The 21,770-nt window shown below is 46.5% G+C and overlaps 1 protein-coding gene and 1 long non-coding RNA gene across 11 annotated transcripts in view; both read right to left on the reverse strand.

The window, feature by feature from the left end:
* Positions 1–10,843: 10,843 nt before the first annotated feature.
* The window catches only part of LOC115190780 (lysine-specific demethylase 4C-like), a 47,664-nt gene continuing 36,737 nt past the window's right edge, over positions 10,844–21,770 (reverse strand). For 6 of the 8 annotated variants that reach the window (XM_029748844.1, XM_029748837.1, XM_029748838.1 and 3 more), the window contains 4 exons: positions 18,447–18,617; positions 18,022–18,141; positions 13,121–13,213; positions 10,844–11,023 (listed from right to left, as the gene is read on the reverse strand). In XM_029748844.1, the coding sequence (XP_029604704.1) occupies positions 10,856–11,023; positions 13,121–13,213; positions 18,022–18,141; positions 18,447–18,617 (552 nt within the window). In that variant the 3' untranslated portion in view covers positions 10,844–10,855. The remainder of the gene's footprint in view (positions 11,024–13,120; positions 13,214–18,021; positions 18,142–18,446; positions 18,618–21,770) is intronic. The other 2 variants (XM_029748841.1, XM_029748836.1) reach the window with 1 other exon arrangement.
* Positions 13,554–14,408, reverse strand: LOC115190816 (uncharacterized). Of its 3 annotated transcripts, XR_003877416.1 has the most exons (3): positions 14,256–14,408; positions 14,108–14,181; positions 13,554–14,060 (listed from the first exon to the last, which is right to left on the reverse strand). It is a non-coding gene; the product is annotated as an uncharacterized LOC115190816 (long non-coding RNA). The 3 variants fall into 3 exon arrangements; XR_003877415.1 differs by having other exon boundaries at positions 13,554–14,144; XR_003877414.1 differs by having other exon boundaries at positions 13,554–14,181.

The raw sequence follows: 21,770 nt of genomic DNA on the forward strand, positions 1-21,770 counted from the left end.
GTGTAATGTCTTTGGTTTAAACCCCATCATGGTCAACAGCTAGCTAACCTAGTGTAATGTCTTTGGTTTAAACCCCAAATGGTCAACAGCTAACCTAGTGTAATGTCTTTGGTTTAAACCCTAACATGGTCAACAGCTAACCTAGTGTAATGTCTTTGGTTTAAACCCCAACATGGTCAACAGCTAGCTAACCTAGTGTAATGTCTTTGGTTTAAACCCCAACATGGTCAACAGCTAACCTAGTGTAATGTCTTTGGTTTAAACCCCATCATGGTCAACAGCTAGCTAACCTAGTGTAATGTCTTTGGTTTAAACCCCAACATGGTCAACAGCTAGCTAACCTAGTGTAATGTCTTTGGTTTAAACCCCAACATGGTCAACAACTAGCTAACCTAGTGTAATGTATTTGGTTTAAACCCCACAACAGTCAACAGCTAACCTAGTGTAATGTCTTTGGTTTAAACCCCAACATGGTCAACAGCTAGCTAACCTTGTGTAATGTCTTTGGTTTAAACCCCAACATGGTCAACAGCTAAACTAGTGTAATGTCTTTGGTTTAAACCCCAACATGGTCAACAGCTAACCTAGTGTAATGTCTTTGGTTTAAACCCCAACATGGTCAACAGCTAGCTAACCTAGTGTAATGTTTTTAGGTTTAAACCCCAACATGGTCAACAGCTAACCTAGTGTAATGTCTTTGGTTTAAACCCCATCATGGTCAACAGCTAGCTAACCTAGTGTAATGCCTTTGGTTTAATCCCCAACATGGTCAACAGCTAGCTAACCTAGTGTAATGTCTTTGGTTTAAACCCCAACATGGTCAACAACTAGCTAACCTAGTGTAATGTATTTGGTTTAAACCCCACAACAGTCAACAGCTAACCTAGTGTAATGTCTTTGGTTTAAACCCCAACATGGTCAACAGCTAGCTAGCCTAGTGTAATGTATTTGGTTTAAACCCCATCATGGTCAACAGCTAGGACCTGAGATAAACCTCAGCATGGGATTTTAAATAAATGCACAAATATGTTGATGAGAGTTGTTTTCCTGATAGAGTGCACTACTTTTGACCAGGGGTCATAGGGCTCTGGTCAAAAGTAGTGCACTATATAGGGAATAGGGTGCCATTTTGGACATAGGCGTAGTGTTTTGGGTATTGAGTCCTGACAATCTGTCAAGTCAGTCAGTGACATTCTTTTGTTCCAAAATGTAACGTTGTTTTGTTTTTTTCTTCATGGCGCTTGGTATGTATTCTTGTATTCCCCTAGAGACTTCAATTTGACTCCTGTGAAAGTTGCCAATTCCAACAGTACCCAATTATGGGTTTGGCACAGACAGAGAGATAACAAACAAGTCACAGTAACTTAGCTACACTTCTATATAAAGATACATGACAATGGCTTTGACATTGTATTTTGTTGTAACTCTGGCCCAGTCCAACCACACCACCACCACCACCACGTTTGTGCTTTTGCATTCCATTCCAATTGAAACCTCCCTTTTTATTTAAAGAAAACAGTGAACCTTCTAGTCTGACTGTGTCTGCATCCATCGCAGTATATTCTACATATGGGACTAGGGTGCCATTTCAGACGCATCCTGTGTTAATTAGAATTCCGTTGTCCGTTTTCCCCCCGGCTGTCGTTGGTCATGTGACAAAGCTCCGGTTCCTATTGTTACTCTCTACACTGTCCTCTATGTACGACACAGAAAAAGCATAGTTTTGGAACTCGCTCATTCATTCTTCACAACTTTGTATTGTCCACCACCTCGCTGTACATCTTACAGTGACACGGATCGTCGTGTGCGTCCCAAAAATGACACCCTATTCCTTTTATAGTCCACTACTACCCATAGGCACAGGTCAAAAGTAGTGCACTATATAGGGTAATAGGGAGCCATTTTGGGACGTAGACGGTTGTCTTTTTATATGCATGGTATTGGTAGCCTACCAGGACTTTTGAGACGGTCCCTTGGCGAACACCTTGATGGGAAGATTTAGCACTTTCTCTCTTTGTACTATGCACTACTACTATAATACTACCACCTTGTTGGTTCTGTTCAGACACGGGTTCAAATACTTCAAGCGTTTGCTCTAGCCTGCCTGGAGTGCCAGATGGGCGGGGGTTTATGTTCTATTGGTTCCGTTGCTCCAGGCAAGCTCAATCAAGCCCAGATACAGTATTTTGAAATGATTTCCTCATGTCTGATTCTGATATCACTCCCCCCAAACTATGTTACTTGAACTTGTGTTTGTCAGTCAAGATCAACTCTAGATGCTTTACTACATTGTGTATATGTAAATAACACAGCACACGAAGAATAAAATCTACAAATAAATAACTATTAAATAAATAAAACAGATTTTTAATGAAAGCTTCTATCACAGTCACTTATGTGTAATATGTCACCCTCTGGTCATGCTACCACTAAATAAAACTATAAACTATCACATAAATTAATAAATAAATTGTTATTTTCTCCCCAAATGTATCATGTGGATGAATAAAACTGGAGTTTATTAAAAAAAAAAAGAGAAATTTTAAACAGAATAGGGCGTGTTAAAAGGAAATAATCAAATTACCTCCGAACAACCTGTACATGTAAACGGTTTTCTGTTTTGAGTGAAACAAGTGCTTTGTAATTTTTCTTCAGTTCCCTGCGGCGACACTGGAAAAAAAAAAAAAAGTCTGTATGAAATTCTGTTCTTTGTCGACACAAGTTTTTTTGTTACAAATAAACTCAAGTGAAAAAAAAATTATTTTGGTGCTTCTGCTTGTGTTAGAGGTTAGTATGATGTGTGACTGTTAGAGAGGACTACGAGAAAGAGAGAGAGAATGTACCAGCATGCTTCTTTGTTCATGACAGAATGTGACAAGAATTGGCTGTGATATGAAAGAGAGCGTAGAGCAGTGTAGAGCGTGTAGAGCGTGTAGAGAGTGTAGAGAGTGTAGAGCAGTGTAGAGCAGTGTAGAGCGTGTAGAGAGTGTAGAGAGCGTAGAGAGCGTAGAGCGTGTAGAGAGTGTAGAGCAGTGTAGAGAGTGTAGAGAGTGTAGAGCAGTGTAGAGAGTGTAGAGCAGTGTAGAGCAGTGTAGAGCGTGTAGAGAGTGTAGAGCAGTGTAGAGCAGTGTAGAGCAGTGTAGAGAGTGTAGAGAGTGTAGAGAGTGTAGAGAATGTAGAGAGTGTAGAGAGCGTAGAGAGCGTAGAGAGCGTAGAGAGTGTAGAGAGTGTAGAGAGCGTAGAGAGTGTAGAGAGTGTAGAGAGTGTAGAGAGTGTAGAGCGTGTAGAGCAGTGTAGAGAGTGTAGAGCAGTGTAGAGAGTGTAGAGTGTAGAGCGTGTAGAGCGTGTAGAGCGTGTAGAGCAGTGTAGAGCAGTGTAGAGAGTGTAGAGAGTGTAGAGCGTGTAGAGAGTGTAGAGCGTGTAGAGAGTGTAGAGAGTGTAGAGAGAGTGTAGAGAGTGTAGAGAGTGTGAAGGAGTTGGTGACAGGGGCGTACCACAGATTCACCTAATACCTTTTTTGCACTGTTGGTTAGAGCCTGTAAGTAAGTATTTCACTGTAAGGTCTACACCTGTTGTATTCGGCACACATGACAAATAAACTTTGATTTGATCCTTGGTATGAAAGAATTGCATATGTTAGCTTAGTAGTAGTCTTGCATTGCCACACCTCCAGAATCATGTCGCCTCCCTCGGAGTTCTGGAGAATTTAGTTTTGCAAAAAAAAATAAAAAACAGTTTGAATGGTCTGCTGACTCCCAGCAGCAACATTTTGATTGGATGTTACATTTCAACAACCCCCCCCCCCCCCCACATACCCCGTTGGTGCTGCATGTTATGTTCCTCACTGTTTTCAGACCAGGAAGGACACATTTTGAAGAGAGTTGTTCTGTATGCTAGTTTACAACATTACAGAAAATGGAAGGAAAAATGAGGAGGTTAAACTGACTTGCAAAATCAACATGGGCTCCCGAGTGCAAGAGGCACCACTACGGTCCCTGGTTCGAATCGAACAAAGTGAAATGGTCCACCCACACAGACAGCGTGGTGAAAAAGGCGCAGCGGCTCCTCTTCAACCTCAGGAAGCTGAAGAAATTCGGGCTCGTCACCAAAAACACTCACAAACTTTTACAGATACACAATCGAGAGCATCCTGTCGGGCTGTATCACCGCCTGGTACGGCAACTGCTCCGCCCATAACCGTAAGGCTCTCCAGAGGGTAGTGTGGTCTGCACAACGCATCACCGGGGGCAAACTACCCGCCCTCCAGGACACCTACACCACCCGATGTCACAGGAAGGCCAAAAAGATCATCAAGGACAGCAACCACCCGAGCCACTGCCTTCACCCCATTATCATCCAGAAGGCGAGGTCAGTACAGGTGCATCAAAGCTGGAACCGAGAGACTGAAAAACAGCTTCTATCTCAAGGCCACCAGACTGGTAAACAGCCATCACTAACATTGAGTGGCTGCTGCCAAAATACTGACTCAACTCCAGCCACTTTCATAATGGAAAAATTGATGTAATCAATGTATCTCTAGCCACTTTAAACAATTCCACTTTATATAATGTTTACATACCCTACATCACTCATCTCATATGTATATACTGTACTCTATACCATCTACTGCATCTTGCCATCTTGATGTAATTAGATGTATCACTAGTCACTTAAACAATGCCACTTTATATAATGTTTACATACCCTACATTACTAATCTCATATGTATATACTGTACTCTATACCATCTACTGCATCTTGCCTATGCCGTTCGGCATATTTTTATGTACATATTCTTATTCATTCCTTTACACTTGTGTGTATAAGGTAGTTGTTGTGAAATTGTTAGATTATGTTACTTGTTAGATATTACTGCATGGTCGGAACTAGAAGCACAAGCATTTCGCTACACTCACATTAACATCTGCTAACCATGTGTATGTGACCAATAAAATGTGATTTGAGTCCAGGCTGAAATGACATCCGGCCGTCATTGTAAATAAGAATTTGTTCTTAACTGGCTCAGCCCTGTGCTTTGGTTGATGAGATCCTTACGCCAGAGCCATAGACTTCTTCACTCTCATTACATTTCCCTTTATCATTTTTTGACATCGACGTCCACAGAAAAGTCTACTAAAACAGGAAGAGATGGGGTTTTGAACCCATAACCTCTTGGATGGAAGGCAACTTCTCAACCTGGTGGTCGCCCCCCATAGAATTAGGAATTACAATACTAGAATGGACATGAACCTGCTTATGCACCAGCTTGGGGCGGCAGCGTAGCCTAGTGGTTAGAGCGTTGGCCTAGTAACCGAAAGGTTCTCTATCATGGTTTGTCTTCACACGTAGGACTCTGCTGCAGAGCCAGCCAAGGCTGCTGGGATTGGCTGTCACACGTAGGACTCTGCTGCAGAGCCAGCCAAGGCTGCTGGGATTGGCTGTCACACGTAGGACTCTGCTGCAGAGCCAGCCAAGGCTGCTGGGATTGGCTGTCACACGTAGGACTCTGCTGCAGAGCCAGCCAAGGCTGCTGGGATTGGCTGTCACACGTAGGACTCTGCTGCAGAGCCAGCCAAGGCTGCTGGGATTGGCTGTCACACGTAGGACTCTGCTGCAGAGCCAGCCAAGGCTGCTGGGATTGGCTGTCACACGTAGGACTCTGCTGCAGAGCCAGCCAAGGCTGCTGGGATTGGCTGTCACACGTAAATTGTCTGGAAGGGAGTGATAAGCGTGAGTGATCAATCCTGGGGTTCTGGAACAATTTTAGCCTATTAAAATACTGAGCTTTTTCCAGAGCTTTTTCTCCTGAGTACAGAAGTCGTTCAGTAGAGGAAACTCAACACTTCCATCCCTGTCAGTGTCACTGCACAGCCAGGTCAACTGTGATACAAGTCCGTATTCCATGTCCATCCATGTCTGAGGACGTCGGGAGATGACATGGAAACCGACCACTAGGGGAAACAGTGAGCGCTGTTCTGTTACCTTCAAGTACTTTTCATCTGCCTCTGATTCCAAAGGTTGCAAGTTTGAATCCAGCAATATAAAGTTGTTTTTGATATTTATCTTTTAAACTGATCCTTAACCCTTACCATTCGGAGTTATTGCCTGAACATATTGCCCTAACATAAACAATTCTGAGTTAATGCCTAACATAACCTAAACCCTTTGAAATTTGAGCAAGGCTCTGGAGCACGGTTGGAGGTTCTAACCCCAGTCAAGGCTCTGGAGCACGGTTGGAGGTTCTAACCCCAGTCAAGGCTCTGGAGCACGGTTGGAGGTTCTAACCCCAGTCAAGGCTCTGGAGCACAATTGGAGGTTCTAACCCCAGTCAAGGCTCAGGAGCACGGTTGGGGGTTCTAACCCCAGTCAAGGCTCTGGAGCACGGTTGGGGGTTCTAACCCCAGTCAAGGCTCTGGAGCACGGTTGGGGGTTCTAACCCCAGTCAAGGCTCTGGAGCACGGTTGGAGGTTCTAACCCCAGTCAAGGCTCTGGAGCACAATTGGAGGTTCTAACCCCAGTCAAGGCTCTGGAGCACGGTTGGAGGTTCTAACCCCAGTCAAGGCTCTGGAGCACGGTTGGGGGTTCTAACCCCAGTCAAGGCTCTGGAGCACGGTTGGAGGTTCTAACCCCAGTCAAGGCTCTGGAGCACGGTTGGGGGTTCTAACCCCAGTCAAGGCTCTGGAGCACGGTTGGGGGTTCTAACCCCAGTCAAGGCTCTGGAGCACGGTTGGGGGTTCTAACCCCAGTCAAGGCTCTGGAGCACGGTTGGGGGTTCTAACCCCAGTCAAGGCTCTGGAGCACGGTTGGGGGTTCTAACCCCAGTCAAGGCTCTGGAGCACGGTTGGAGGTTCTAACCCCAGTCAAGGCTCTGGAGCACGGTTGGGGGTTCTAACCCCAGTCAAGGCTCTGGAGCACGGTTGGAGGTTCTAACCCCAGTCAAGGCTCTGGAGCACGGTTGGAGGTTCTAACCCCAGTCAAGGCTCTGGAGCACGGTTGGGGGTTCTAACCCCAGTCAAGGCTCTGGAGCACGGTTGGGGGTTCTAACCCCAGTCAAGGCTCTGGAGCACAATTGGAGGTTCTAACCCCAGTCAAGGCTCAGGAGCACGGTTGGGGGTTCTAACCCCAGTCAAGGCTCTGGAGCACGGTTGGGGGTTCTAACCCCAGTCAAGGCTCTGGAGCACGGTTGGGGGTTCTAACCCCAGTCAAGGCTCTGGAGCACGGTTGGGGGTTCTAACCCCAGTCAAGGCTCTGGAGCACGGTTGGGGGTTCTAACCCCAGTCAAGGCTCTGGAGCACGGTTGGGGGTTCTAACCCCAGTCAAGGCTCTGGAGCACGGTTGGAGGTTCTAACCCCAGTCAAGGCTCTGGAGCACAATTGGAGGTTCTAACCCCAGTCAAGGCTCTGGAGCACGGTTGGAGGTTCTAACCCCAGTCAAGGCTCTGGAGCACGGTTGGGGGTTCTAACCCCAGTCAAGGCTCTGGAGCACGGTTGGAGGTTCTAACCCCAGTCAAGGCTCTGGAGCACGGTTGGGGGTTCTAACCCCAGTCAAGGCTCTGGAGCACGGTTGGGGGTTCTAACCCCAGTCAAGGCTCTGGAGCACGGTTGGGGGTTCTAACCCCAGTCAAGGCTCTGGAGCACGGTTGGGGGTTCTAACCCCAGTCAAGGCTCTGGAGCACGGTTGGGGGTTCTAACCCCAGTCAAGGCTCTGGAGCACGGTTGGAGGTTCTAACCCCAGTCAAGGCTCTGGAGCACGGTTGGGGGTTCTAACCCCAGTCAAGGCTCTGGAGCACGGTTGGAGGTTCTAACCCCAGTCAAGGCTCTGGAGCACGGTTGGAGGTTCTAACCCCAGTCAAGGCTCTGGAGCACGGTTGGGGGTTCTAACCCCAGTCAAGGCTCTGGAGCACGGTTGGGGGTTCTAACCCCAGTCAAGGCTCTGGAGCACGGTTGGAGGTTCTAACCCCAGTCAAGGCTCTGGAGCACGGTTGTAGGTTCTAACCCCAGTCAAGGCTCTGGAGCACGGTTGGAGGTTCTAACCCCAGTCAAGGCTCTGGAGCACGGTTGGAGGTTCTAACCCCAGTCAAGGCTCTGGAGCACGGTTGGAGGTTCTAACCCCAGTCAAGGCTCTGGAGCACGGTTGTAGGTTCTAACCCCAGTCAAGGCTCTGGAGCACGGTTGGAGGTTCTAACCCCAGTCAAGGCTCTGGAGCACGGTTGGAGGTTCTAACCCCAGTCAAGGCTCTGGAGCACGGTTGGAGGTTCTAACCCCAGTCAAGGCTCTGGAGCACGGTTGGAGGTTCTAACCCCAGTCAAGGCTCTGGAGCACGGTTGTAGGTTCTAACCCCAGTCAAGGCTCTGGAGCACGGTTGGAGGTTCTAACCCCAGTCAAGGCTCTGGAGTTTCCCCATCTAAACTCCAGAACATGGCTGCAGGTTAAACTCTGGTTAAGTCTCAAGATCATGTCCTCTGCTGGTCAGCAGGTCAAAGTGAGACAAATTAGCTACTGTGGGTTTAAGTTACCAGGCACAGAAACCGCCAGGTGCCAATGATTCATTGTGTGCAATTATTTTCACGTCCGCCTAATGTAGTCCGGATTCAATACGACCGCGCTGCATACTATATGTCGACTCAATTGGAAATGACCTTTAAAAATTGTGCGTAGCCGACAAAGTGCGATACTAATGGTTTGTTTACATAACAGGTTAGGAGAATGAGGTTAAGGTTAGAAAAAGGGTTAGGCTAAAATGCAACAGTTTTCAATGACTGTTGTCCCCGGCGCCATCTAGCCACTAGCGTAAACAAACCTTCAGTATCATAACACCGGCCTTTAACTACCTATACATCATGCTCACTCCTGCCTCGTCAAATCATTCATTCTACAACACGCTCACTCCTGCCTCGTCAAATCATTCATTCTACATATACATCACGCTCACTCCTGCCTCGTCAAATCATTCATTCTACCTATACAACACGCTCACTCCTGCCTCGTCAAATCATTCATTCTACAACACGCTCACTCCTGCCTCGTCAAATCATTCATTCTACCTATACAACACGCTCACTCCTGCCTCGTCAAATCATTAATTCTACAACACGCTCACTCCTGCCTCGTCAAATCATTCATTCTACAACACGCTCACTCCTGCCTCGTCAAATCATTCATTCTACAACACGCTCACTCCTGCCTCGTCAAATCATTCATTCTACATATACATCACGCTCACTCCTGCCTCGTCAAATCATTCATTCTACCTATACAACACGCTCACTCCTGCCTCGTCAAATCATTCATTCTACAACACGCTCACTCCTGCCTCGTCAAATCATTCATTCTACCTATACAACACGCTCACTCCTGCCTCGTCAAATCATTCATTCTACAACACGCTCACTCCTGCCTCGTCAAATCATTCATTCTACAACACGCTCACTCCTGCCTCGTCAAATCATTCATTCTACCTATACAACACGCTCACTCCTGCCTCGTCAAATCATTCATTCTACCTCTACAACACGCTCACTCCTGCCTCGTCAAATCATTCATTCTACAACACGCTCACTCCTGCCTCGTCAAATCATTCATTCTACATATACAACACGCTCACTCCTGCCTCGTCAAATCATTCATTCTACCTATACAACACGCTCACTCCTGCCTCGTCAAATCATTCATTCTACCTATACAACACGCTCACTCCTGCCTCGTCAAATCATTCATTCTACAACACGCTCACTCCTGCCTCGTCAAATCATTCATTCTACCTATACAACACGCTCACTCCTGCCTCGTCCAATCATTCATTCTACAACACGCTCACTCCTGCCTCGTCAAATCATAAACAACGCAGGACATGGAAGTAATTTATTTTTTTCCTTACAGCAGTTAGCAATACTTTTTTTTTAAAGCAAGCCCCAAAAATAAATAAAAATATTAAATTAAATAATTAGACAATCATGTTTTTATTCAACACAGTGACAGTAGCAACTCTGTTTCACATGTTAAGAGGACAGAGAACTCAATTATCTAGTTGCTTCCTCTTCTCGTCTCCTTTCCTCAACTCCTTTACCTAATCTGCACTGATCTGGCAAGACCGGACAAATTAAAGCAATATCAAAATGGCCGATGTCTATTGTGAGTTCGCTTTCACCTTTCAGGTCAGTGCAAATGGAGGGTAAAGGAAAGGAGACGAGTATACAAGGAAACGAGGAGAGGAAGCTGTTTTGAGAGTATGGAGACGCGGCCGAGGAGAAGAAGTAGCAGACGACAGCTAACATGCGGAGGGAAAACACTGGGACTGTCTCCCAAATGGCACACTATTCCCTTATAGAAGTGCACTACTTTTAACCAGAGCCCTGGTCAAATGTAGTACAGTAAATAGGGAATAGGGTGCCATTTGGGGCACAGCCTGGGACTGGGGATGCATTCATATTCAAAATAATCATCAGGTAGATACAGCAGATTCCAAAACGCTACTGTATTGTAGGCTTGTTTAGAAAAAAAAATAGCTCAGTTTGTTTTTGTAATATACAAAGAAAAACGTGTTTTTGTCATTTATTAATAAAAAGAAAACGCAATCAGGTGACAAATCGTTTTTTTTTGTTTTGAATTCCCTGACTTATGAGAAAGCACTGGGCAACCACCACAACACAAGTCCAATCAAAATTCTCCTCTGCCCAGCCCGCTTTCCTACCCCCCCCCCCACACACACACACACCTTTACATCCCACAGCTACACCCCCCCACACACACACACACACACCTTTACATCCCACAGCTACACCCACACACACACATACATCAGTGCATTCATTTGTCATCACTCCATCCATCTCTCCATCCATCTCTCCACCCCTCTATCATTTTCCTTTAGGGCTGCGGGGCTCCCATGTGCTCTTGCTGGCGGTAAGGAGGCCTGGGAGGGCCACATAGTCTTTCTGGAAACGGGAGTTGGGCGTCCTCTGTCTCTTCCTCTCTCCCTGGGTCGTGAAGAAGGCGTCCTGGAAACGCATGCTGGATGCCGTCGACTGGAGAGAGGAGAGAAGGAGAGAAGAAGATAAAGATACAGGTATTGGAATAGTATATAGATCAGAGTCCATACAGTCAGTCTAGTATAGTAGTATAGTATATAGATCAGAGTCCATACAGTCAGTCTAGTATAGTAGTATAGTATATAGATCAGAGTCCATACAGTCAGTCTAGTAGTATAGTATATACAGTCAGTCTAGTATAGTATATACAGTCAGTCTAGTAGTATAGTATATACAGTCAGTCTAGTATAGTAGTATAGTATATCAGTCAGTCTAGTACAGTACATATCTATTTTCTACAATGCTGCCATCATAGAAATATAATGTTGTACCAGTCAAATTGTCAGGGTTAGAGACTCCTAGACATCTCTATAGATGATATTTCCAGGGTTAGAGACTCCTAGACAACTATATAGATTATATTCCCAGGGTTAGAGACTCCTAGACATCTCTATAGATGATATTTCCAGGGTTAGAGACTCCTAGACAACTATATAGATGATATTTCCAGGGTTAGAGACTCCTAGACATCTCTATAGATGATATTCCCAGGGTTAGAGACTCCTAGACATCTCTATAGATGATATTTCCAGGGTTAGAGACTCCTAGACAACTATATAGATGATATTCCCAGGGTTAGAGACTCCTAGACAAATCTATAGATGATATTCCCAGGGTTAGAGACTCCTAGACATCTCTATAGATGATATTCCCAGGGTTAGAGACTCCTAGACATCTCTATAGATGATATTCCCAGGGTTAGAGACTCCTAGACAAATCTATAGATGATATTTCCAGGGTTGCCATGGCGTTACGTTATTTACACTATATATACACACACACAAAAGTATGTGGACACCCCTTCAAATTAGTGGATTTAGCCATTTCTGCCACACTCGTTGTTGACAGGTGTATCAAATCGAGCACACAGTCATACAAACTACATAGACAAACACTGGCAGTAGAATGGCCTTACTTGAAGAGCTCAGTGACTTTCAACGTGGCACCGTTATAGGATGCCACCTTTCCAACAAGTCAGTTTGTGAAATTCCTGCCCTGCTAGAGCTGCACCAGTCAACTGTAAGTGCTGTTATTGTGAAGTGGAAACGTCTAGGAGCAACAAGGGCTCAGTCGTGAAGTGGTAGGACACACAAGCTCACAGAGCGGGACCGCCGAGGTGCTGAAGCGCGTAAAAATCGTCTGTCCTCGGTTGCAACACTCACTACCGAGTTCCAAACCGGCCCTAGAAGCAACGTCAGCACAAGAACTGTTGGTTATGTGTTTCCATGGCAGAGCAGCCACACACAAGCCTAAGATCACCATGCGCAATGCCAAGCTTCGGCTGGAGTGGTGTAAAGCTCGCCGCCATTGGACTCTGGAGAGTGGAATCGCGTTCTCTGGAGTGATGAATCACGCTTCACCATTTGGCAGTCAGACGGACGAATCTGGGTTTGGCGGATACCAGAAGAACACTACCTGCCCCAATGCACTGTAAAGTTTGGTGGAGGAGGAATAATGGTCTGGGGCTGTTTTTCATGGTTCAGGCCCCTTAGTTCCAGTGAAGGGAAATCTTAACGCTACAGCATACAATGACATTCTAGACGATTCTGTGCTCCAACTTTGTGGCAGCAGTTTGGGGAAGGCCCTTTCCTGTTTCAGCATGACAATGCCCCCGTGCACAAGGCGAGGTCCATACAGAAATGATTTGTTGAGATCAGTGTGGAAGAACATGACTGGCCTGCAAGGAGCCCTGACCTCAACCCCATCGAATGCCTTTGGGATGAATTGGAACGCCGACTGCAAGCCAGGCCTAATCGCCCAACATCAGTGCCCGACCTCTAATGCTCTTGTGGCTGAATGGAAGCAAGTCCCTGCAGCAATGTTCCAACATCTAGTGGAAAGCCTTCCCAGAAGAGTGGAGGCTGTTATAGCAGTAAAGGGGGGACCAACTCTATATTAATGCCCATGATTTTGGAATGAGATGTTCGATGAGCAGCTGTCCACATACCTTTGGTCATGTATAATAGCATCATATCACTATAAACAATACAGGACCACACAGGCCAGTAGATGTTTAGCGAGTACAGTACTTACGAGTCGCCCTTTCACTTTTTTGGGAAGGTCTTCATCCAGAGTATAGACGTCCTCTCTCTTAGCAACCACCTGGGAACCATCCTCAAACTCCACCTGGGAAACCACAAACACACAACCTTACTAATTCACATCCATTTATTCTGGGGATATTATATCATTCAGTTATATTCCATTTCTGTCCATCAATGTGATATAGCCCTACACACTCTTCCTCATGGTTGGATGAAATGTTTATTTAAAATCTGACCACTACTTAATACTAATGTTAAGTTACTAAAGTTATTAAACCTCCTGTCTATTCATCTACTTATCAAAGTTATTAAACATTATTAAACCTCCTGTCTATCCATCTACTTATCAAAGTTATTAAACCTCCTGTCTATTCATCTCCTTATCAAAGTTATTAAACCTCCTGTCTATTCATCTCCTTATCAAAGTTATTAAACCTCCTGTCTATCCATCTACTTATCAAAGTTATTAAACCTCCTGTCTATCCATCTCCTTATCAAAGTTATTAAACATTATTAAACCTCCTGTCTATTCATCTACTTATCAAAGTTATTAAACATTATTAAACCTCCTGTCTATCCATCTACTTATCAAAGTTATTAAACATTATTAAACCTCCTGTCTATTCATCTACTTATCAAAGTTATTAAACCTCCTGTCTATCCATCTACTTATCAAAGTTATTAAACATTATTAAACCTCCTGTCTATTCATCTCCTTATCAAAGTTATTAAACCTCCTGTCTATTCATCTCCTTATCAAAGTTATTAAACCTCCTGTCTATCCATCTACTTATCAAAGTTATTAAACATTATTAAACCTCCTGTCTATTCATCTCCTTATCAAAGTTATTAAACCTCCTGTCTATTCATCTCCTTATCAAAGTTATTAAACCTCCTGTCTATTCATCTCCTTATCAAAGTTATTAAACCTCCTGTCTATCCATCTACTTATCAAAGTTATTAAACATTATTAAACCTCCTGTCTATTCATCTCCTTATCAAAGTTATTAAACCTCCTGTCTATTCATCTCCTTATCAAAGTTATTAAACCTCCTGTCTATTCATCTAATTATCAAAGTTATTAAACCTCCTGTCTATTCATCTCCTTATCAAAGTTATTAAACATTATTAAACCTCCTGTCTATCCATCTACTTATCAAAGTTATTAAAGTGACCATTTCCACATTATAAAACCTCCCATCTGGCAACACTGAGCAGTACCTGCATCAGAGAGCGGTTTAGGCATACCTTAACCCCACCTCTCTCCACCCTAACCCCACCTCTCTCCACCTTAACCCCACCTCTCTCCACCCTAACCCCACCTCTCTCCACCCTAACCCCACCTCTCTCCACCCTAACCCCACCTCTCTCCACCCTAACCCCACCTCTCTCCACCTTAACCCCACCTCTCTCCACCCTAACCCCACCTCTCTCCACCCTAACCCACCCTCTCTCCACCCTACACCCACCTCTCTCCACCCTAACCCCACCTCTCTCCACCCTAACCCCACCTCTCTCCACCCTAACCCCACCTCTCCACCCTAACCCCACCTCTCTCCACCCTAACCCCACCTCTCTCCACCCTAACCCCACCTCTCTCCACCCTAACCCCACCTCGCTCCACCCTAACCCCACCTCTCTCCACCCTAACCCCACCTCTCTCCACCCTAACCCCACCTCTCTCCACCCTAACCCCACCTCTCTCCACCTTAACCCACCTCTCTCCACCTTAACGTGTGGAGCAAGGTTTTTTCCCCGTTAACACTTCTCTAAACCGTGGTCCACCTACGGTAACTGTCGTCACAGAGCAGCCCCATGCGTCAGCTGCTGTTGTGCAACATAACACGCGTTCCCACAGAGAGAGAACAAACTCAACTAGAGACTTAAGTGGCTGCTCCGCCATCTTGACTTGGTGAATATTTCATCATGTTTAAATAATGCAGACCGTCACCACCTCATTCTCCTCCATCATCTCTCACGCTCTCTCTCTTCATCTCTCTCTCCCTCGCGCCCGCCATCTCTCTCCATCTGTTTTCTCAATCCTCCCCCTCTCTTTGCCAGTCTCTCTCTCTCTCTACATAGAACTTACGGACTGGTTAAAGTCACCGAGTTCAGGGTACTAAAGATGACAAAGTTGAGTGAGTTCAGGACACTGCCCTGTGTCCTGTCTTGGTTCTGGACTATCACCTTTATGTAACGGCTGCAGTGTGTCCTGTCTTGGTTCTGGACTAACACCTTTATGTAACGGCTGCAGTGTGTCCTGTCTTGGTTCTGGACTAACACCTTTATGTAACGGCTGCAGTGTGTCCTGTCTTGGTTCTGGACTAACACCTTTATGTAACGGCTGCAGTGTGTCCTGTCTTGGTTCTGGACTAACACCTTTATGTAACGGCTGCAGTGTGTCCTGTCTTGGTTCTGGACTATCACCTTTATGTAACGGCTGCAGTGTGTCCTGTCTTGGTTCTGGACCATCACCTTTATGTAACGGCTGCAGTGTGTCCTGTCTTGGTTCTGGACTAACACCTTTATGTAACGGCTGCAGTGTGTCCTGTCTTGGTTCTGGACTAACACCTTTATGTAACGGCTGCAGTGTGTCCTGTCTTGGTTCTGGACTAACACCTTTATGTAACGGCTGCAGTGTGTCCTGTCTTGGTTCTGGACTAACACCTTTATGTAACGGCTGCAGTGTGTCCTGTCTTGGTTCTGGACTAACACCTTATGTAACGGCTGCAGTGTGTCCTGTCTTGGTTCTGGACTAACACCTTTATGTAACGGCTGCAGTGTGTCCTGTCTTGGTTCTGGACTAACACCTTTATGTAACGGCTGCAGTGTGTCCTGTCCTTGGTTCTGGACTAATCACCTTTATGTAACGGCTGCAGTGTGTCCCTGTCTTGGTTGGTTCTGGACTATCACCTTTATGTAACGGCTGCAGTGTGTCCTCTGTCTTGGTTCTGGACTATCACCTTTATGTAACGGCTGCAGTGTGTCCTGTCTTGGTTCTGGACTAACACCTTTATGTAACGGCTGCAGTGTGTCCTGTCTTGGTTCTGGACAACACCTTTATGTACCGGCTGCAGTGTGTCCTGTCCTTGGTTCTGGACTATCACCTTTATGTAACGGCTGCAGTGTGTCCTGTCCTTGGTTCTGGACTATCACCCTTTATGTAACGGCTGCAGTGTGGTCCTGTCTTGGTTCTGGACCTATACACCTTTATGTAACGGCTGCAGTGTGTCCTGTCTTGGTTCTGGACTACACCTTTATGTAACGGCTGCAGTGTGTCCTGTCTTGGTTCTGGACTAACACCTTTATGTAACGGCTGCAGTGTGTCTGTCTTGGTTCTTGGTTCTGGACTATCACCTTTATGTAACGGCTGCAGTGTGTCCTGTCTTGGTTCTGGACTATCACCTTTATGTAACGGCTGCAGTGTGTCCCTTCTTGGGTTCTTGGTTCTGGACTAACACCTTTATGTAACGGCTGCAGTGTGTCCTGTCTTGGTTCTGGACTATAACACCTTTATGTAACGGCTGCAGTGTGTCCTGTCTTTGGTTCTGGACTATCACCTTTATGTAACGGCTGGCAGTGTGTTCCTGTCTTGGTTCTGGACTATCACCTTTATGTAACGGCTAGCAGTGTGTCCTGTCTTGGTTCTGGACTATCACCTTTATGTAACGGCTGCGTGTGTCCTGTCTTGGTTCTGGCTATCACCTTTATGTAACAGGCTGCAGTGTGTCCCTGTCTTGGTTCTGGACTAACACCTTTATGTAACGGCTGCAGTGTGTCCTGTCTTGGTTCTGGACTAACACCTTTTATGTAACGGACTGCAGTGTGTCCTGTCTTGGTTCTGGACTATCACCTTTATGTAACGGCTGCAGTGTGTCCTGTCTTGGTTCTGGACTATACACCTTTATGTAACGGCTGCAGTGTTGTCCTGTCTTGGTTTCTGGACAACACCTTTATGTAAACGGCTGCAGTGTGCCTGTCTTGGTTCTGGACTAACACCTTTATGTAACGGCTGCAGTGTGTCCTGTCTTGGTTCTGGACTAACACCTTTATGTAATGGCTGCAGTGTGTCCTGTCTTGGTTCTGGACTAACACCTTTATGTAATGGCTGCAGTGTGTCCTGTCTTGGTTCTGGACTAACACCTTTATGTAATGGCTGCAGTGTGTCCTGTCTTGGTTCTGGACTAACACCTTTATGTAATGGCTGCAGTGTGTCCTGTCTTGGTTCTGGACTAACACCTTTATGTAATGGCTGCAATGTGTCACGAAAGTCAAATAAGTGTATGTGTGTCCAGGATGCAGCAATTCGACCATGAAGGCCTGATTCACGCAGTCTCCTCTGAACAGTTGATGTTGAGATGTGTCTGTTACTTGAACTCTGTGAAGCATTTATTTGGGCTGTAATCTGCGGTGCAGTTAACTCTAATGAACTTATCCTCTGCAGCAGAGGTAACAACTGATTGGCTCAAATGCATTAAAAAGGAAAGAAATTCCACAAATTCACTAAGGCACACCTCTTAATTGAAATGCATTCCAGGTGACTACCATGAAGCTGGTTGAGAGAATGCCATGAGTGTGCAAAGCTGTCATCAACGCAAAGGGTAACTACTTTGAAGAATCTCAAATGTAAAATATATTTGGATTTGTTTAACACTTTTTTTGGTTAGTAAATGATTCCATATGTGTTATGTCATAGTTTTGATGTCTTCACTATTATTCTACAATGTAGAAAATAGTAAAAATAAAGAAAAATCCTTGAATGAGTAGGTGTGTCCAAACTTTTGACTAGTACTGTATGTGTGTGTCTCTGCTGTGTGTGTGTGTGTGTGTGTGTGTCTCTGCTGTGTGTGTGTGTCTCTGCTGTGTGTGTGTGTGTGTGTGTGTGTTTACCTGGTACATATACGAGGTGTTTGATCCCTGGTATTTGGCTCCATAGAAGAGTCCATCAGGCCACTTGACCTGGACAGCCTCCCCTACTTCAGGAGGACCCAGACAGGCACAGTCCCTGCTCTGAGAGGACAGGAGAGAGGAGCTCAGTGGTGTGTCATGTATATCCCTCCTCACCACTATGTCCTCTGGGTGGGGGGTGTGTGTGTGTGTATCCCTCCTCACCACTATGTCTTCTGGGTGGGGGTGTGAGTCCCTCCTCACCACTCTGTCCTCTGGGTGGGGTGTGTGTGTGTGTATCCCTCCTCACCACTATGTCCTCTGGGTGGGGTGTGTGTGTGTGTGTGTCCCTCCTCACCACTCTGTCCTCTGGGTGGTGTGTGTGTGTGTGTGTGTGTGTGTGTGTGTGTGTATATATCCCTCCTCACCACTATGTCCTCTGGGTAGGTGTCGTTGCTGAAGGATCCGTCATCAAACATGACCTCATAGAAGGTCTGGGAGGTCACCTGGGTGACCTTTGAACTGTAGTAGCGCAGGTTCTTGTGTTTGGAGATGACGGTCTGACCCAGGACAATGTCCTTCTGAAACGCTAAACGCTGCTGAGAGAGAGAGAGATGGAAGGAGAGAGAGATATCACTGTCTGGCTGAGGATAGAAGACCACAGTGTCTCACTAGTAGAAAGGTATATTTGTAACCAAGCCTCAACGCTCTACGGTAACCAAGCCTCAAAGCTCTACGGTAAACAAGCCTCAAAGCTCTACGGTAACCAAGCCTCAAAGCTCTACGGTAACCAAGCCTCAAAGCTCTACGGTAACCAAGCCTCAACGCTCTACGGTAACCAAGCCTCAAAGCTCTACGGTAACCAAGCCACAAAGCTCTACGGTAACCAAGCCACAACGCTCTACGGTAACCAAGCCTCAACGCTCTACGGTAACCAAGCCTCAACGCTCTACGGTAACCAAGCCTCAACGCTCTACGGTAACCAAGCCTCAACGCTCTACGGTAACCAAGCCTCAAAGCTCTACGGTAACCAAGCCTCAACGCTCTACGGTAACCAAGCCACAAAGCTCTACGGTAACCAAGCCTCAAAGCTCTACGGTAACCAAGCCTCAACGCTCTACGGTAACCAAGCCACAAAGCTCTACGGTAACCAAGCCACAAAGCTCTACGGTAACCAAGCCTCACAGCTCTACGGTAACCAAGCCTCAAAGCTCTACGGTAACCAAGCCTCAAAGCTCTACGGTAACCAAGCCTCAAAGCTCTACGGTAACCAAGCCTCAAAGCTCTACGGTAACCAAGCCTCAACGCTCTACGGTAACCAAGCCTCAAAGCTCTACGGTAACCAAGCCACAACGCTCTACGGTAACCAAGCCTCAACGCTCTACGGTAACCAAGCCTCAACGCTCTACGGTAACCAAGCCTCAACGCTCTACGGTAACCAAGCCTCAACGCTCTACGGTAACCAAGCCTCAAAGCTCTACGGTAACCAAGCCTCAAAGCTCTACGGTAACCAAGCCACAAAGCTCTACGGTAACCAAGCCACAAAGCTCTACGGTAACCAAGCCACAAAGCTCTACGGTAACCAAGCCACAAAGCTCTACGGTAACCAAGCCTCAACGCTCTACGGTAACCAAGCCTCAACGCTCTACGGTAACCAAGCCTCAACGCTCTACGGTAACCAAGCCTCAAAGCTCTACGGTAACCAAGCCTCAACGCTCTACGGTAACCAAGCCTCAACGCTCTACGGTAACCAAGCCTCAACGCTCTACGGTAACCAAGCCACAAAGCTCTACGGTAACCAAGCCACAAAGCTCTACGGTAACCAAGCCACAAAGCTCTACGGTAACCAAGCCTCAACGCTCTACGGTAACCAAGCCTCAACGCTCTACGGTAACCAAGCCTCAACGCTCTACGGTAACCAAGCCTCAACGCTCTACGGTAACCAAGCCTCAACGCTCTACGGTAACCAAGCCACAAAGCCTCAACGCTCTACGGTAACCAAGCCACAAAGCTCTACGGTAAACAAGTCTCAAAGCTCTACGGTAACCAAGCCTCAAAGCTCTACGGTAACCAAGCCACAAAGCTCTACGGTAACCAAGCCTCAAAGCTCTACGGTAACCAAGCCTCAAAGCTCTACGGTAACCAAGCCTCAAAGCTCTACGGTAACCAAGCCTCAAAGCTCTACGGTAACCAAGCCTCAAAGCTCTACGGTAACCAAGCCTCAAAGCTCTACGGTAACCAGCCTCAAAGCTCTACGGTAACCAGCCTCAACGCTCTACGGTAAACCAGGCCTCAACGCTCTACGGTAAACAAGCCTCAAAGCTCTACGGTAACCAAGCCTCAAAGCTCTACGGTAACCAAGCCTCAAAGCTCTACGGTAACCAAGCCTCAAAGCTCTACGGTAAACAAGCCTCAAAGCTCTACGGTAACAAGCCTCAAAGCTCTAACGGTAACCAAGTCTCAAAGCTCTACGGTAACCAAGCCACAAAGCTCTACGGTAACCAAGCCTCAAAGCTCTACGGTAACCAAGCCTCAAAGCTCTACGGTACCAAGCCTCAAAGCTCTACGGTAACCAAGCCTCAACGCTCTACGGTACCAAGCCTCAACGCTCGCCGGTAACCAAGCCACAGACAGCCTCTACGGGTTAACCAAGCCTCAAAGCTCTACGGCTAACCAAGCCTCAAGACATCTACGGTTAACCAAGCCTCAAGCTCTACGGGTAACCAAGCCTCAAAGCTCTTACGGTAACCAAGCCTCAAAGCTCTACGGTACACCAAGCCTCAAAGCTCTAAGGTAACCAAGCCTCAAAGCTTCTACGGTAACCAAGCCTCAAGCTCTACGGTAACCAAGCCTCAAAGCTCTACGGTAACCAAGCCTCAAAGCTCTAGCTGTAACCACGCCTCAACGCTCTACGGGTAACCAAGCCCCCTCAAAGCTCTACGGTAACCAAGCCTCAAGCTCTACGTGGTCAACCAAGCCTCAAGCTCTACGGTAACGCCAAGCCTCAACGCTCTACGGTAACCAAGCCTCAAAGTCTACGGTAACCAAGCCTGCAACGTCCTCGCCGGTAAACCAAGCTCAAAGCTCTACGGTAACCAAGCCTCAAAGCTCTACGGTAACCAAGCCTCAAAGCTCTACGGTAACCAAGCCTCAAAGCTCTACGGTAACCAAGCCTCAAAGCTCTACGGTAACCAAGCCTCAACGCTCTACGGTAACCAAGCCTCAACGCTCTACGGTAACCAAGCCTCAAAGCTCTACGGTAACCAAGTCTCAAAGCTCTACGGTAACCAAGTCTCAAAGCTCTACGGTAACCAAGCCTCAAAGCTCTACGGTAACCAAGCCTCAAAGCTCTACGGTAACCAAGCCTCAAAGCTCTACGGTAACCAAGCCTCAAAGCTCTACGGTAACCAAGCCTCAAAGCTCTACGGTAACCAAGCCTCAAAGCTCTACGGTAACCAAGGCCTCAAAGCTCTACGGTAACCAAGCCTCAAAGCTCTACGGTACCAAGCCTCAAAGCTCTACGGTAACCAAGCCTCAACGCTCTACGGTAACCAAGCCTCAAAGCTCTACGGTAACCAAGTCTCAAAGCTCTACGGTAACCAAGTCTCAAAGCTCTACGGTAACCAAGTCTCAAAGCTCTACGGTAACCAAGCCTCAAAGCTCTACGGTAACCAAGCCTCAAAGCTCTACGGTAACCAAGCCTCAAAGCTCTACGGTAACCAAGTCTCAAAGCTCTACGGTAACCAAGTCTC

The sequence above is a fragment of the Salmo trutta genome, unplaced genomic scaffold, assembly GCF_901001165.1.
Source record: "Salmo trutta unplaced genomic scaffold, fSalTru1.1, whole genome shotgun sequence".
Taxonomy (NCBI): Eukaryota; Metazoa; Chordata; class Actinopteri; order Salmoniformes; family Salmonidae; genus Salmo; species Salmo trutta.